Below are 19,109 nucleotides of genomic sequence, written 5' to 3'. Positions count from 1 at the left end.
TGATGCCAAATGTTAAATAAAGATGGAATCAGTATTACTTAATTTTCCCTTTTGCCTCTGGCTCTAATATAGCTAAGCATAGCAGTTACTGATCTTGTCTTTATTTAAAATGTTGGCATTTTTCCTGGCGGCATGGCTCAATGGTTGAGCAATCAACAAATGAACCACAGTTTGATTCCCGGTCAGGGCACATGCCTGGGTTGCAAACTTGATCCCCAGTGTGGGGCGTGCAGGAGGCAGCTTATCCATGATTCTCTCTCTTCATTGATGTTTCTAGCTCCCTCTCCCTCTCCCTTCCTCTCTGAAATCAATAAAACCATATTTAAGTTGGCATTTTGTTCATCATGAATTTTTTGCATTATTTTGATTTTTACATTTCATTAAAATATTATCTGGCTTGATTACTGAGTTTGGGGGTGCCCCTTAAATTTTACACCCAAGGCAAGTGCCTCATTCACCTCACCTAGTCCAGTGCTGCTCCTAGTCATTGTAACAACCCCAAACACCTTCCCACACTTCTAAAGGCCTCCTTGGGCTGAGAATCTCTGAAATAGGGATTGATTTTTTCTCATATAACAAGAAGTCCAGGGAAAGACAGCCTGGGCCTGGAAATAGTGGCTCCATGATGGCAGCAGAGCCCTAGATCTCCTTTATATTGGCAGCACTCACAAGGTGGCTGCTGTGCCCTGAGGAATTATGTCCTAGTTCCAGACAGAAAAACAAAGGTAGGGCAAAGGGCAGGAAAAATTATCAGCTGAGCCTGACTCTTTTAATTAAAAAAAAAACTTTCCCAGGAGCCACACCTAATAAATCTTAACTCATATATCACTGGCCAGAAGTGAGTCACGTGGTGGGCCCTAGCTGCAAGTAGCCTGGGGCAGTGAACACTTGCAAGTGGTCACATCTCTGGCATGAATAAAACTGGTGTTCTCTCCTTGAGATGAAGGGGGCTCAGAGAATAAAAGATAAACAGCTAGAAATGTCTGCCATAGGGGCCATATCCTATATAATAAAGATGTAATATGCAAATGGTCATTACACCGTGAAGCGCAACAACCGACCGCGTAACAACCAGATCACGGATCAGCAGGAGGGTGGGGCAGCAAGCTACAAGCGGGCAGTGGAGAGCTACAGGAGGGGGCAAGGCAGCAAGCTATGGGGGTTTGGGAGGGCGGATGGAACTACAGGAGGACAGGGCAGCCGGCGGAAAGCTACAGGAGGGTGGTAGTGAGCTACTGGCCACAAGCGGGCAGCAGAGAGCTGCAGGAGGGGGCAGGACAGCAAGATATGAGGGGTTGGGGGAGGGGGAGGGCGGGGCAGCAGGCGGAGAGCTACTGGAGGGCAACAGAGAGCTACTGGAGAGCTACTGGTGCACAGATTCATGCACAGGGCTACTAGTAGGATAATAAACACTGGCTCTTTTTGGTGACTGCAAATAGTATCTTCTCTGCTTGTAATTTCATGGTCAGCCTGAACAGAGTATTTTGGTGGTCACTTTTAGAATTATGGATAAAAACTGGGATGTTGTCTGAGGCTAGGCTCCACAGAAGCAGAGCCTGAAATGGATTTAGGTGCATGTGATTTGTTATGGACATACTCATAGGAGAAACCTGGAAGGGAGTGAGGCGGGGCAGCCAAGCAAGGATGCATTCTCATGTGAAGTTTGGCTTTGGCTGGATGCACAGGGACTATGAGCCTATCCTATATAATAAAAGGCTAATATGCAAATCAACCAAACAGTGGAGCGACCAGTCACTATGATGCACACTGACTAACAGGGGGCAGATGCTCAACTCAGGAGCTGCCCTCTGGTGGCCAGTGTGCTCCCACAGGGGGAGCACTACTCAGCCAGAAGCTGGGCTCACGGCTGGCAAGCACAGCGGTGGTAGCAGGAGCCCCTCCTGCTTCTGCAGCAGTGCTAAGGATGTCCGACTGTCGGCTTAGGTGGGGAGTGGGCCTGAGCAGTCAGTCGGACAACCCCTGAGGGCTCCCAGACTGTGAGAGGGTGCAGGCTGGGCTGAGGGACCCTCCCCCCAAGTGCACAAATTTTGTGCACCGGGCCTCTAGTATCAGAATAAAGAGTTGCCACCTTGAAGAAGCAAACTCTTTACCCTTGACAAATCAGTCAACCATTTTCTACCCGCTCTTGTGGTAAAGGGGCCAGTGTAACCTCCCAGGCTTCTCTGGGTGATGCAATGACCATTGGCCAAGAGCAACACTCCATAAGGGAGTTAAAAATGTAAACTGTTTGCCAAAGCACTTGCTTCAGTTAGGGCAGGCAGATGCCCTACCATTAATGTGGATCTGGATGGGTGCCAAGAGCATCTACTACAAATATTAATTTTGATACACTTTCCAAGGAACTGCCTTTATTTCCACTTTGTACTGTTTGCGAATGTAACCCTGGATATATTGCTATGGTTAAAAACTATTGGAAAAACTGGCAGCAAGTTGAAAATGTCTCATTTTTTAAGAAAAATGATTAACAGGTGTTGACTTGTTTTGTTGAACCACGAGTCTAGAAAGTGCTTTTTAATTTGCTAAGGGTATTAACCAGGATCCAGTCTGTAGTTCACAATCTCATCATAGCATGTAAATATTTCATAGTCTTAGTGTCTCATTTAAAACTCAATGAATATTTCATTGAAGTTGACCAATAAAATAACTGAAAGAATTATGTTGCATTTAGTTAGGCTTGAAATGAGCAAGCTCTTCATTTTCTCAAGTACTTGGAAGCTAAAATTATTCCAACTTCATGAAATATTCTACATAATTTTATAAGTAACTAAAGGTCTGCAAAATAAGCTTGAAAGGGTACATATTACATATTGAAAAAAAACATAAAATAAAAGGAATTTTCAGCTTCAAATTCAAGAGAATAGTTAAATATTTTGTGACCTACAACAGTACTTAATCAGCAGTGAATTAGTTTCAATTATTGTAAATAATCCTCTTTTTGACACAAGAAGTAAAAGTAGAATCTTTGGCCCTTGCAAATTAAATATTCTAGAATGATGATGTGCAAACACCTATAAGGTTGATATTAACAGAAAATCATAAATAATCCACCCAAGTACATTAGCCCAGAAATTGTTTCTGAACTCTGGGTCCAGCACTGAGCCAGGTACTGAAAATAATTTTTTAAGAGAGAGAAGGATTGGTCCATGTTCAAAGTAGGGATGGTTTCCCAAGAAAGAAGCTTCCATGCAGTCTGTTAGATCTCCGTAAGTGTCAGAACTGGCCTTCAAAAGATAATGTGCTCTCTAAGTGATGGACCCTAATGCTGAAGACAGGATACGTCACTTCTACCAAGTTTGACAACATTTTCAATGGAATCAAAGTATTGCCAACCAACCCATGTTAAAAACCACCTGGTAAACAGCATACTAAAGTCTGAATTCTTTATCTAGTCCTGAATTATGTTTTAATTACAGGACCTAAATAATCTAAACAGGCTCTGTTTTGGAAAACAGAACATGGGGCAGTGAACAGGGTTGTCAATAAATAAAGCAATGAGAAATGACTGGTCACCTTGGGGTCTTTTCCTTTCGATCTTAGTCCCTTTTTCAGATATTCAAATGGATATTTGTCAACTGTCAATATGCAAGTATATATGTGTGATATGTATATAAATATACACATTAAGAAGTTCAGACTCTTCTCTAATAACAGTACCTCTTTCTTTCACATCTACAACTCTTGCCATGGCACCCTTTGGTTCTCAGGGGTGGGGGATCATAATTAGTATGGAGAAAAGAAAAGAAGGCATCTTTCTGTTGCTATCTAAAGGGACATTCAAAATCAAACAAAATTATTTAGTTAATGGCAACTCACTAAGCAAAAGTGACAGCCTGACCAGACTCTTAGTATCATAGAAGAAAAGCTTAGAGAGGAGATGAGAGGAAGGTTGGTAAAATACCATATGATTTCACTTATTTGTGGAGTCTAAAAAACAATATAAGTGAACAAATAAAACATAAACAGACTCATAGACATAGAGAACAGACTGATGGTTGCCGGGGCGGGGGTGGGGGGTGGTTGAAGGACTAGGTGAAAAAAAAAAGTAGAGGGATTGAGAAGTACAGATTGGTAGTTACAAAACAGTCATGGGGATATAAAGTACAGACAATGATATTGTAATAACTGTATGGTGCCAAGTGGGTACTGGAAATATCAGGGGGAACACTTTGTAAATTATATATAACCACTATGTGTACACCTGAAACCAATACCAAATAATATAAATAATATTGGATGTAAACTGTAATTGAAAACAATAAATTAATTTAAAAAAATAAAGATTGATAAGAATTAGCCAAGAAAGGTGAACATTTGGTGTCCTGCATCATTGGTTTGTTTCTTTGTTTAGGGTACTTTGTTCTTGAGAAAAAGTGGCTTTTGAGAAAAACTAGCCTTAACATTTACATTGAGGACTCTTATTTTCTCAAATCTACTTAATATTTAGTACATATAACATTTTAAGACTGCATTTCTCCCAATGTTATGTGACTTACGTGTTTGTCAAAAGCAACCCAGGATGGTACTGCACTTCCCAACCCTGAAGGATATGAACTGTAATTAGGCTTCTTCTTTGGCCCATGAGGCAACATTTCACGCCTTCCATGTTTAGCTTCAGACACCAAAATTCTTTGGTACTTATCCTCTCCCACCTGTGAACACAAGAGACAGCATAAAATGACCAAGCTTATTCTTTAAGATTTGTCTTATTTGTTTTAAAAGGTAAACACATTTTCTGTCATTTCTTTTTCCCATTACAAAATGCATATTAGAGTGCCAAATAATTATGATCAATCTTTCTCCATAAAGTTGTGTCACATTTTAAATTCAATTCATTTTTACCAATTCAAAACTTAGAAAAGCAATAAGAATAAACCCAATGCTCCATGCTATTTAAAACACTTAGAAATAGCTATTACCACAAGTGAACATTTAGAACATTAGTCTGCTAATTGGCATATTCTACTTATTTGCAGAGTGAAAACGGGGCGGGGTGGAAGGGATAACTTACACATTTTACTTCAGAGTAAAAATGTAAGTTAGCTCATAGAAGTCTAACATTATTTTCACCAAAACAGAGAATAAAGACTTTTGCTCATTAAAATAAATATAACAGGATATTCCTCAGAGCTGACGTTCTCCACCTAATTGTAGAGCCTTGCCCTCCCTCTTCCTCATTCCTCTCCCATCTTTTCTGGGGATCTGGGCAGAGAAGTAAAAGCCCGGAGTATGCTACAAGGACTAACAAAGATGTGGACCAACATCAGCTCACATACGCTGCTAGTAGGAAAGTGAAGCAGAAGAATCCCTCTGAGTTATGACAATACCTAGCAAACTGAAAGGTGTATAAGCCTTATAGGCTACCAAGTCCACCTCTAAATATTTTTTGCATTGTGCACAAGGAGCTATATATTGGATTTGTTATAGCAGTGTTTTACGAGTGAAAAATAGGAAACAATCTAAATGTCCATCAGTAGCATAAAAGATACCTCAATGGTGTTCTCTTTATAAAATGGAATATTAATAGAGGTGTAAATTACATATATCAATATGAACAAATCTCAAAAAATTTCAAGCAAAAAATAGGTAGTAAAGGGGAACATAAAACCTGATAATTCCTCATATATAAAGCCTGAAAATATTCAAAAAATACAGTATTATTATCGATAATATAGACATAAAAATGATAAATAGAAAATTCAAAATAATATAATATCTATGACAATACAATATCTGATACAATAAATAGCATATGTCATATCAAAGTGAACACTGACATACTCCATAGCCCTGCATAAAAATATAACATTTTAGATACAACTGAAGCCCTCTATCAGAGCTCATGCCCTTGCCTCCATCTTCAGAGGTAATCATTATCCTGAATTTGCTGCTTGAACTTGAACACTTTGCCAGGACTGTATACAGCCAGGGCAATTGCCTCTTGCAAAGCATGATGCACTGGCAGGGAAGTCTGAGTGGAAATTCAAAAAGACTTTGTCTCTTTGTTTGTGTTTTCTTGTTTCAAGGCAGCCTACTGAATGAGAAAAAATATTTGCAAATCATATATCTGATAAGGGGCTAATCTAAAATACATAAAGAACTCATATAACTTAACAGCAAAAATAAATCCAAGTTAAAAATAGATCTGAGAAGACATTTTTCCAAAAAAGACATACAAATGGCCAACAAATATATGAAAAGATGTTCAACATCACTAATTATCAGGGAAATGCAAATTAAAACCACAATGAGATATCACCTCACACCAGTGGAATGGCTATTATCCTATCTAACAAAGAGGGAATGTGCTAATTGACCATCACTCCGTCACAAAGATGGCTGCACCCACAGCTGAGGCCAAGTTCCCATAAGGAGCCTTAACGAGCAATCAGCAGGGACCTGAGGCTATGCCCTCCCCCGCCCCTGTGGGACTTGACAGGGGACCTCAGGCCATGCCCCCCCCACCCGGCAGGGCTTGACATGGGACCTCAGGCCACGCCCCCCACCTGGCAGGGCTTGACAGGGGACCTCAGGCCATGCCCCCTGCCCTGGCGTCAGGCTGGGGGACCTCAGGCCATGCCTCCTGCCTTGGCACCAGGCCGGGGGACCTCAGGCCACACCCCCAACCCGGCAGGGCTTGACGGGGACCTCAGGCGGCGACCCCCGCCCCGGCACCAGGCCAGGGGACCTGAGGCCATGCCCCCCGCATGGCGGGGCTTGACGGGGGACCTCAAGGTGCGCTTCCCGTCCTGGTGCTGAGCTAGGGGACCTCAGGCTGCTCCCCCCACCTCAGCACCAGGGCAGGGAACCTCAGGCCATGCCCCCCACCAGGTGGGGCTTGACAGGGGACTTCAGGCCACGCCCCCCACCCTGGCACCAGGCCAGGGGACCTGAGACTGTGCCCCCCTGCCTGGCGGGGCTTGACAGGGGACCTCAAGGTGCACCCCCAGTGCTGGGTCGGGGGAACTCAGGCCGCACCCCCCGCCCAGCAGGATTTGACAGGGGACCTGAGGCTGTGCTCCCCTGCCAGTGGGGCTTGACGGGGACCTGAGGCTGCACCCCCTTCCCAGTGCCAGGCCGGGGGACCTGAGGCTGCGCCCTCCAGCCTGGTGGGGATTGACGGGGGACCTCAGGCCATGCCCCCCACCCAGCAGGGCTTGACAGGGGATCTCAGGTCGTGTCCCCCCACCTGGCAGGGCTTGATGGGGGACCTCAAGGCACACCCCCCGCCCCATCTGGGGGACCTCAGGCCACACACCCCGTCCTGGCGCCGGGCCAGGGGACCTGAGGCTACGCCCGCTGCCTGGCGGGGCTTGACAAGGGTGGGACTGGCCAGGTCTGGATCTAGCCCAATGGGGGGGGCGGTCGGGTCTGGGTCTCACCTGATTTTGAGGTGCATGTGGGTGGGTGGGGACTTGACTCTGGGTCCCCCTTTTAATGTGCATGAATTTCGTGCACCAGGCCACTAGTCAAAAAATAACAAGCATTGGCAAGGATATGGAAAAAGGGGAACCCTCACGCACTGTTGGTAGGAATATAAATTGGTGCAGCCACTATGGCATGCCATATGAAGGTTCCTAAAAAAAAAACTAAAAAAAAACTAAAAATAGAACTACCATGTGATCCAGCAATTCCACTCTTGGTTATTTACCTGAAAATGAAAACATTAATTTGAAAAATATATACATCCCCATGTTCAAATAGCAGCATTATTTACAATAGCCAAGACATGGAAACAACCTTAGTGTCCACCAATAGGTGAATAGATAAAGCAACTGTGGTACATATAATGGAACAAAAGTGGACATTTGAGGGCATTATGCTAAGTGAAATGTGTCAGACAAAGACAAATATCATATGATCTCACTTATATTTGAAATCTGAAAAACAATTAGCTCACAGATACACAGAGAAGATTGGTGGTTACAAGAGGTGAAAGGTTTGGGGTGGTGGGTGAAATGAGCAAAGGCGGCTCAACGGTACAAACTTCCCATTATAAAATAAATAAGTCATAGGATGTAATGTACAGCATAGTGACCATAGTGAGCAATACTGTATTGTAAGTAAACACTTGCTAAGAGAGTAAATCTTAAAAGTTCTCATCACAAGAAAAAGAATTTTGTAACTATGTATCATGTCAGATGTTAACTAGACATGGTGGTGGTCATTTTGCAATATATACAAATATCAAATCATTACATTATACATCCGCAACTAACATAATGTTATATATCAATTAGACGTCAATGAAAATAATAAATAAACTAAACAATATTAAAAGGCAAAGATCCATTTCCTCTTGTAGTGAAGGCAGCCTAGAAGAACAAGCAGGGGCCTGAGCAGCCCCGCCCGGGGGAGTCCAGCCACAACAGCTGCTCTGAGCACATAAACAGCCCAGCTCAAGCTGCAGGAGGAAAGCTAGAGGCAATGCTTAGGATGATGAGCTGCAGCCTAGTTCTTTCCCTTAGAGAATCCATTGACACCACCTCAACCAGTCTCCCCACCCCCTGTCACACTCACAACCACACACACACTCAGGTTACCACAAGTTGGTCCCAAATCACCATAGCAAAGCAAAAGTTGGCATGGCTAAAATGAATGTTGGAATACATAATTTTATAGCAATATTTATTCCCTCTTTTAAAGCAAGTATTTTGGGAGTAATCACAAACTCAGCTCAGTTCAAACTAGTAAATATTTCTAAAGCATTTACTATATTCCTAGATTTGTTCCAGATATACTAGTTAAAATAAACATAAGACTCACAACCCTTGCCCTAAAGAAGAAACCTACAATCTTAGTTATAAGGCAAGATTTAGATATATAAAATAATTTTAAAACTTAAAAAAAAACCAGTATGACTACCATTTCTGACCACTTACCATGAGCTAGACTCTTCACTAAGGGCTTTATATACATTATCTAACTTCACCATCACAAAACTAGTTTATAGGTGTTATTACTGACATGTTACCAATGAGGAAACCAAGGCAGAGAGAGGTAGACTAGAATATCCACAATTTCATGGTAACTAGTGGAGCCTGCATATGAACCGAAATTCCATTTCTGCACTATCAGAATATTAACTTAAAATTTCCTTTTTTTAATTTAAATCCTTTATTGTTTAAAGTCTTACATAAGTCTTCTTTTCCCCCAATTGACCTCTCCCCGGCCTCCCAAACCCCCCAGCACATACCCTCACTCCCCCTCACCCCCCCCCCCTTGTCTGTGTGCATTGGTTTTGCTGATATGCATGCATACAAGTCCTTTGGTTGATCTAAATTTCAATTCAAAATTCTATACTTTGAAAACTTATTGCTTGAGGATTTGTTTAGTATAATGTAAAATGCCATAAGGCATCTGTTTCAAATGTTTTCCCTTCCTGACACACACACAAACTTGAGATCTGGCCATTATAATCTCTTAGGATCACATGTCAACCTGCCCTTTGCCCTAGTGACTGTGAAGTGGTGGTCATTCTCACTCCAAAGATAATAGGCAAATGTCTTGGCAAATGATAATGTCAGAAACATAGCATCCCCAGATCCAGGGCCCCCTGTTATCTCAACCCCTGGGGTCTCATCCCATTATGACACTGCTCCTGGAAAAACAGCAGCCAAATCCAGACCCCCTTGGTGTTTCGCATCAGATTAGTAGCTGATACAACCACCACTTCTGTGTTGCTCAAGACTGGAAGAGTGCCCTAGCTGGTTTGGCTCAGTGGATAGAGCGTCAACCTGCGGACTGAAGGGTCCCAGGTTTGATTCCTATCAAGGGCACATTTCTGGGTTGTGGGCTTGATCCCCAGTGTGGGGCATGCAGGAGGCAGCCAATCCATGATTCTCTCTCATCATTGATGTTTCTATCTCTCTCTCTCGTTCTCGCTCTCCCTTCCTCTCTGAAATCAATAAAAATATTTTTTTAAATGAAGATTGGAAGAGCAGTTTTATCACATGCTTGGATTGATTAATGAGTAATCAATAAGTTGTCAGGGCCACTATAGAAAACCACAAAGCTAACCCAAACTGAGAATCAGTCTGTAGTCATCAGCATGAGTTGTTTATTCACTTATTACCTCTCTTTCAGAGCTCCAGCATTCAGAGTCTCTTTGTTTCTTTCTAGGCTGCACTCCAAAACTCAGATGCTTAACAACCAAAGGACAAAAGCAGGAAGAGTGAGGTGCTTCTTAAGAACATGACAGCTCTTTAGAGCCACCATGAGCTAGAGATCTATCTTTACACATATGAATATCATTCCTGAGGCTAACATGTGTGGCACTGTTCTAAGCACTTTAGAGGCATTAAATTATTTTAATTCTCAGAGCAGTTACCTGAGTATGTTTTATCATTATCCCCATATTATATATGGGAGACTCAGGCACAGAGAGTTTAAGTAATTTTTCCAAGTTCACTCAACTAGTTTAAGTGATGAATCCAGGATGTAAACTCAATGCCTGAGCCTTAAGCATTAGGCCTCACATTCATTATTCCCTCTTAAAGGTGACAGACCTTCCCTTGTTTAAGTCATCAGAGTTTAATTAATACTTTTGCTTTTGACAAATATAATAATAAAATGACCACCATCATGACCTGGTATACCCAGACTCAATCCCTTAAAAGCAGGACAGATATTAGAGAGTGCTGTAGAAAGCCACTAGCAGTTATTGAAAATTTGGGGACTGAAGAGAGCTAGCAATAATTTATATTTCAATATATGTTAACAATATATTTCTAACTACTTTTTGCAGGTAATAGAAAATATAATGTAGAATTACCTAAAACTATCATTCTTAGATACTCTTACCTGATCAGGTTTGGGACTAGTATGCTTCTGTTCCATGAATAGTTTATTATTTCTCCTTCTATATCATACTTATTTTAGAAATTCATTTTTCTTTTTACCCTTTGTGTACTTTTATAGAGAAAAATAAGTCACTCAGCAAATACTGTGACCCTCCCAGAGAAAATAATAACAAAATTGCTTCAAGTATAGTGAAATCTTAGAACTCAGGACCATAAGAGCATGAAAGCTATCATTACTTATTAATAAAGCTAAATCACTCAAAAAGAAACCCCAAATGTAAAAATAAAAAGTCATGTCAAAGAAAACTTCCAACATTTTTAAGCTAATTTTCTTCTCTTTCCAAACCTAACTTGGAAAAGTGTTGTGCTCACGATGCTTAGCCATCAACTAAATATAACAATAAGATTCATTTTATATATTTAACTAGAAGCCCAGTACATGAAAATTCGTGCAAGAGTAGGCCTTCCTTCCCCCGGCTGCCAGCACCGGCTTCCCTCTGCACCAGGGACCCAGGCTGCTTCCCTCCGCCCTGGCTTCATCATGAAGGACATCCGGTCTAATTAGCATATACCCTTTTATTATTATAGATAATGTACTTAAATCAGTAGAGTGGAAAATACAATTGAAATCAACAAGATCCAGAGAGATATGTAGCCCCTTCCTCAAAAAACTCTGATTTTTTTCTCTAAATAATTCAACTCAAAGCACCAGTCAATAAAAATAATGCTAAAGACTTCCTTAAGAGTCAATTAAAATCACTGGCTCATTGTAGCTGATTAGTCACCATTTATAACTAAGAAAATGCTAAATACTCTACTTGTGTCCTCACCTCCTTTTCAGAAGTCTGTTCTGGAAAAGGCTTTTGTCCTCTCAAGCCAAGGGACAAATGCAGGTGACGCTGCCCCTAGCTCTCCTCTTCTTGCCTTAAGATGCATACATGATGCCTAGAGCTACAGTAGCTACCTTGGGATCATGGGCAGGATGCTGGCTCAGACCAAGATGAGACTTTAAATGTATGCCAGCAACCACCCACCTCCAGACTTCCTGCTTGGGAAGAAAAAAAATAAATCCTTGCTTGCTTAAACTTCTATTAGTCAGGTATGCCATTACTTGCAGTAAAGAAACTGTGTACATACATAGAATACTATTCAGCAATAAAAATGAATGAAAAATTGATACACACAGCTACCTGGATAAATCTCCAGGGAATTATGCCAAATGAAAAAAATAATAATCCCAAGAGGTACATAGTTTATGATTCTACTTTTCTATTTATATAACATTTCAAAATAATAATATTTTAGACATGGAAAATAGATTAGTGGTTGCCAGAAGTGAGGGATGTTGTGGTGGGGTAATGGGGGTAGGGGTGATGGGAAGATATGGTTATAAAAGGGTAGCAGGAAGAATCTTTGTGATAATGGAAACATTCTATATCTTCACTGTTGTGATGGTTGCAGTAACCTACACATGTGGTGAAATGTACAAATTAGACTAAGTATATACACACTGCTGGTGGCTGTAAAGGGCATTCTATAGTACTAATATCTGTCCTGCTTTTAAGGGATTGAGTCTAGTACAAGTAAAACTGGGGAAATCTGAATAAGATTGGTGGATTATGTTAATGTTAATATCATAGTTATGTTATTATACTATAGTTTTGTAAAATGTTACCAATGGAAAACTGGATAAAGGATACACAGGATCTCTCTGTATTATCTCTTACTGCTTGTGACTTTACAATGATCTCAATAAAAATTTTAAGCACCAATAAAAGGAAAGAGAGAGTCCACTTTCCTTGATAACTAGGAAGAGGTCCCACTCAGGTGCCTTTCACAAAGTATTAAGTATGAACATGAACACATAAGCAATAAATGACTAGTCTCAACAAAAATGAGATGGAAATAGTCCTATAAATTGTCAAACAAACATCTCCGTTTCAATTACCAAGCTCATGTGAAGAAGAAAACACAGTCTAAATCAACCATTAAGCCATGTGAATTGACCTTATCACCCCCCACACTCTAGCAATTGCGACCATTCCCTCCTTTGGGATGCCAAATACATAACTGGCCAAGCTGGTTACTTTGTCACAGTTGAGTTACCAGGTCAAATTCAGGTATTCTAAGGCCTGATTAATGAGGAAGTAAAAATGCTCACCTCTCCCTTCCCTTTGCTTTGGAGAGTTACACACACACACACACACACACACACACACGCACACGCGCACACACACACACACACACACACACACAGAGCTGGTTCTGCCCTTTCTACAACTGTAGGAACATGATAAACTCAGGAAATAACCCAAGAAATCCCTTTGCATTTGCACTAGTGTGTATCCGTGATCCTGTTGTTGGGAGACTGGTCTACTAAGGGGTCCTGTCTGATGAAAGCTCAGAGAAAAATATGATGCCTCTGGAAAAAAGCCAAACTGTAAACCAACAAGGAAAAGAGCAATGTCTATCTGCATGGCACAATAGGTCCCAGAGACAGTTTGAGTTGCATTGTGCATGGTACATCTTCATGCTGTCCAGGACACTTCATATAAGGCACGCATCCTGAAAGGCTTATAACCTATTTAAGCCACAAAAGCAAATGACTTTCTTCCTCTTTTATATTCACTCTTCCTAAAACAAGAAATATGTATTTTGGCCCTAACCGGTTTGGCTCAGTGGATAGAGCGTCAGCCTGCGGACTCAAGGGTCCCAGGTTTGATTCCGGTCAAGGGCATGTACCTTGGTTGCGGGCACCATCCCAGTAGGGTGTGTGCAGGAGACAGCTGATCGATGTTTCACTCTCATTGATGTAACTAGCTCTCTATCCCTCTCCCTTCCTCTCTGTTAAAAAAAATCAATAAAATATATATTTTTTAAAAGTTTCCAGGGAAGGCTAAGATCTGTATGGAAAGAGGAAGAGCATACTGTCAGGGAAGTGGGTAAGTAAACCAATAATTGAGTGGAAAAGTCCAAAATGTATTCAAAGGACAAACAGTGAGCATACTGGTTTAAATGGGGTATTAGACTTGTTTTCCATTATAATGTACTCATGCATCACTTGTATAATTACAAAACACAAACAAAAAGTTTTTAAGAAAGGGATGCTAAGGCTGAAAAGAGCATCTAGACTCACATACTGAGTCTGTGGCTGGTGCGGCAAAGTTTGCTGGCTCCCAACAGCCATTATTTACTCTCTTTACTCTTTCCCAGATCCAAAAATACATAGCGAAAAATCAAGTTCCCAACGCTCCTTATAGCAAAGGATAGCCATGTGACTCAATTTTAGACAATAAGGTGGAAGGCAGAAACTAACTGGGGTGCTGGGAAACATTTTGTTTTCTGATATGAGAGCCTTTCTCTCTCCCTTTCCTTCCTGCTTATCGTGAACATGGTTATGAGAAGTTGTGAAATGTGGAACTGGGACAACCATCTTGCAACCATGAGGACACAAGTCTAACAAAGAAAAAAGCCTGTTCTGAAGATGGCAGAATGGAGGGATAAAAAGAGACTGAATCCTTTATGACATTCATCAGCCACTGCTTAAACCTGACACTGCCACCCTCTAGAGTTCTTTTTTTTTTCCAAATATATTTTTATTGACTTCAGAGAGGAAGGGAGAGAGAGATAGAAACATCAATGATGAAAGAGAATCATTGATCAGCTGCCTCCTGCAAGCCCCTCCACTGGGGATCAAGCCCACAACCCCAGCATGTGCCCTTGACCAGAATCAAACCTGGGGCCCTTCAGTACGTAGGCCAATGCTCTATCCACTGAGCCAAACCAGTTAGGGCTCTAGAGTTCCTGTCATATGAGATCATTAATTTGGCTTAAGCCACTGTTAGTCAGGTATTCTGTTACTTATAGCCAAAAGTATCCTAAGTGGCAAAGCTATGAAGTTCAGGACAGAATACAAAAGTGAGCAAAGTTAGATGTTTGATTCCCTAAACAGGCAAAGTGACCCTGATTTCTGAACCCATTGAATATTATCTCGTTTCCAAACTATAATGGCAGCTTCAAGAAGTGGCCTAGTCGCCCTGTTTTGGCTCAGGGGATAGAGCATTGGCCTGCAGACTGAAGGGCCCTGGGTTCAATTCCAGTAAAAGGCACATGCCTGGGTTGCGGGCTCTATCCTCAGTAGAGGGTGTGCAGGAGGCAGCCAATCAATGATTCTCTCTCATGATGAATGTTTCTCTCTCTCTCTCCCTCTTCCTTCCTTTCTGAAATCAATAAAAATATATATACTTTAAAAAAAGAAGTGGCCAGGTCTGAAATAATGTGATTTTCAAGGACATTTCAATACTAATGGGAACAAGTAATAGAATACTTTAAATCAATACCATTTTGTGAACCAACATCATAAATACCTATTGTTTGTCTGCCCAGCAATTCCCTACCAACTCCTATCTTTAGCTATTTATTAACTAGAGGCCTGGTGCACGAATTCATGCACTGGTGGGGTCCCTCAGCCTGGCTTGCAAATGGTCACTGAGGGATATATATATATATATATATATATATATATATATATATACACACACACACACATATATAGACAGTTTTAATGAGGTATAACTTATCCTATAGAATAAAAGCCTAGGTGGTATCACAACCTTGTGTGATGTCATCACAAAATGGCCACCACAAGATGGCCACCCTCACGTTGTCACAAGATGGCCACCACAAGATGGCCACCACAAGATGGCCAGCAGGAGAGGGCAGTTGGGGGCAATCAGGCTGGCAGGGGAGGGCAGTTGGGGGTGATCAGGCCAGCAGGAGAGGGCAGTTGGGGCGACCAGGCCTGCAGGGGAGGGCAGTTGGGGCAACCAGGCCTGCAGGGGAGGGCAGTTGGGGGTGATGAGGGCAGTTGGGGGCAATCAGGCCAGCAGGGGAGCAGTTAGGCATCAATCAAACTGGCAGGGAAGCGGTTGGGGGCAATCAGGCTGGCAGGCAGAAACTGGGGCAATCAGGCAGGCAGACAGGCGAGCAGTTAGGAGCCAGCGGTCCCGAATTGTGAGAGGGATCGGGCCTAAACTGGCAGTTGGACATCCCCCAAGGGGTCCCAGATTGGAGAGGGTGCAGGCCGGGCTGAGGGACATCCCTGCCCCCGTGCACAAATTTCTTGCACCTGACCTGTAGTATATTATAAAGTTTACCCATCTAAAATATCCAGTTCAATAGAGTTTACTATAATTACCAAGTTATGTAATCATCACCATAATCTAATTTTAGAACACTTCCATCATTCCAAAAAGGTACCCCATACCTTTAGCAGTCACTTCCTATTTTTTCCCTTACCCCAGATAGGTCTACGCAACCATTAATATATTTTTGTCTCTATAGATTTGCCTATTCTGCACATTTCACATAAATTAGATCATACAATCTATAGTCTTTGCATATTGTTTGTAGCATGTTTTTGAGGTTCATCTATGTTGTACATATACCAGTATTTCATTCCTTAATATGGCCAAATAATATTCCATTGTATGGATATAACACATCTTACTGATGGGCATTTGGGTTGTTTCCATCTTTTGGTTATTATAAAAAATACTGCTATGAATATTTATATTTTTTCATGTTGTGAGCATCATTAATTAAAATGAATTCACAATCTTTATTTAAATTAAATCAACTGAGCTGACTTTTTAAAAAAGTAAATCCTATCTTGGATTAAAACAGTTATTTAACAGAAATGTATTATGCTGCCTTAAGAATTTTATACATGGTTGGGGCGTGTGCAGGGGGCGACCAATCAATGTGTCTCTCTCACATCGATGTTTCTTTCTCTCTCTCTCTCTCTCTCTCTCTCTCTCTCTCTCTCTCTCTCCTACTTCTTTTCACTCTCTCTAAAGATCAATGGAAAGGTGTCCTCGAGTGAGAATTAATAAAAAATTAAAATTAAAAAAGAAAAGAAAGGTAACCTAAGCTTAACTACTTATTTGTTTCTCAAGAAAAGCCAACTAGGCTGGCCTGGGTGGCTCAGTTGTTTGAGAGTCATCCTGTGCACCAAAAAGTTGGCAGTTTGATTCCTGGGTGAGGGCACATACCTGGGTTGCATGTACAGAAGGCAACCCAATCAATGGTTCTCTCCCAGCCCTCCGCCTCCTCCTCACCTTCTCTTCTCTCTAAAAATCAATAAAAATATATTTTTTTAAAAAAGAAAAGGTGGCTACAAATCATTTTTAGTTTTAAATAGGGGGAAAGCCTACTCTTGCTCATATTCTACACTATATCTAACATCTAATAGCACCCTCTATAGTAGAAACTATTAGAGGATTCTTGGGCCTATTCCAATAAGGGGAAAATGTCAAGTAGGAAATTTTACCATAAGGAAAAAACACCGTACAGTTCCTTCTACTACACTGCCACTTGCATAAGAGTTTATATCTATTGTGGCAAAGGGAAATCACACATAGTAGGTGAATAAGTTGACCAAAATCAACAAATCCACAGAAAACTATTACTCTTTACTCAAAAGAGATATATCTACAACTCATGGGTTATACTAAGGTACCATTGGCTATAGAAATCATTTTTACACAGGAGTTCCCTGAGACTTGAAAATCATTTCAAAGTTTCCATTGGGGTAAAAAGATTGAGATTCAGGGTAGTGAAAATGTCTTAGAAGTAGTTAGAGCTGATAGTTGCAAAACACTGTGACTGCACTAAATGTCACTGAATTGTAACTTTGAACTGGTTAATAGGATCTGTTGAGGCTTCCTAAACAATAACAGCCACATTTGGTTTTTAAGGAAGTTGAAGATCTGAATTTAAAACAGAGGCAAGAATTGGTAAGATGGCTCTAGTGAGAAATGGTTTTCAAACTCTGACTACAACCACAATAACAAATAGATTTTGGTGCAACCCAGTTCACATGCACACATGTGAAAGAAACCAAAGTTCTTGAAACAGTACTTATCCTTCACAAGAATAATATATTTTGGGGAGAACAACCAAGATGGCAACATAGGTACTTGCCACTCACAACCACATCAAAACTACAACTAAAAGACAAAACAAATATCATCCAGAACCACAGGAAAGCTGATTGCATGGAAGTTCTACAACTAGAAGGAAAGAGAAAAGTGCATTGAGACTGGTAGGAGGTGCGGAAGTGTGGAGGTACGGGAGCACGCAAAATGGGCTGGTAACTGGGTGCGCTATTGTTTTTTTCAATCGGGAGGGAGATACAAGCTCCCAATTGCTCTGAACTCCAATTCCGGGCGAGACTCTGGGGGACCCAGACTCATATGGGGAGAAACTGGACTGTCTGGCATTGGCCAGAACACAAGGGCAGCTTTCTCTCAGAGGTGCTCACAGCGATCATTGTTCCTGCATGGGGCCGTGGGACACAGAGACCCAGGGACCTCTCTGGGGCAGGGCTGACTGGCAGCCATTGCTGTTTGCTCCATCCTGGTGATTCCCTGAGACCCCGCCCCACCCAATTTACAACCCCACCCAAGCTGTGCGCAGCGGTTTTTGCATATGAATGGCCTGTCCTTTTGCAGCCTAAAACCTAACAAACTGCAGCTGGGTCAGAGAGCTCCAAAGCTTCCAAAATAAGGCCCAACGCCCAGCAGTAGCAGCCTGCCTTGCTTCACAGTTGGGCCTCATCTGGGCACTTCCAAACCCCAAACAAAGAGGAGGAATCTGAAGATCTCTCTGTAGCTCCTGCTGGGTGGCCCCAGGCAGTGGCTGACTTTGCACCTCCTTGGAGATCCAAGAGCCAGTGTACCCAGTGGTCAGTGTGAGACCATACCAGATTATAACTCTTCATATCCATAAGCAACACACTCAAGGGACAGACTCAGTGAGCACCAAAGCCCCACTGAAGCAAGTCCTGCCCCTTAAAGGTATCTCCAGCACAGCAGTTCTTCCATTGTAGACACAGCTGGTCCTCACAGCCAATTGGCCTGGAGGTCAATTCCTCCAAGTGATACCAACAGCAATCAAGGCTTAACTACAACAAGAATGTGCACACAGCCCACAAAGGGGTGCACCAAGAGCGTCCACCTCAGGTGATTGGGGAGGCTGAGCCACTGGGCCCTATAGGATACCTAGCACACAAAACCACTCTATTAACACAGGGAAGCAGCCAAATTGCGGAGACAAAGAAACATGTCACAAATGAAAGAAATGGAGGAAAAACAAATGACTGGATATAGAGTTCAAAACCACGGTTATAAGGTTACTCAAGAATCTTCTAGAAACCTCCGAGAAATTTAGTGAGACCCTCAAGTATATGAAAAAGGACCAATCAGAAATTAAGCATACACTGACTGA

The 19,109-nt window shown here is 41.8% G+C and overlaps 1 protein-coding gene across 1 annotated transcript in view; it reads right to left on the bottom strand.

The window, feature by feature from the left end:
- Nucleotides 1-10,857, bottom strand: part of EFHC2 (EF-hand domain containing 2) — a gene marked incomplete at both ends in the record, with an annotated part of 146,991 nt that extends 136,134 nt beyond the window's left edge. Inside the window, 2 exons of the mRNA XM_079764649.1 lie at nucleotides 4,515-4,670; nucleotides 10,822-10,857. Coding sequence (XP_079620775.1) covers nucleotides 4,515-4,670; nucleotides 10,822-10,857 — 192 coding nt within the window. The remainder of the gene's footprint in view (nucleotides 1-4,514; nucleotides 4,671-10,821) is intronic.
- Nucleotides 10,858-19,109: the final 8,252 nt, after the last annotated feature.

The sequence above is a fragment of the Cnephaeus nilssonii genome (assembly GCF_951640355.1).
Source record: "Cnephaeus nilssonii genome assembly, chromosome: X".
Classification (NCBI taxonomy): domain Eukaryota; kingdom Metazoa; phylum Chordata; class Mammalia; order Chiroptera; family Vespertilionidae; genus Cnephaeus; species Cnephaeus nilssonii.
This window is presented reverse-complemented; position numbering and strand designations above follow the sequence as displayed.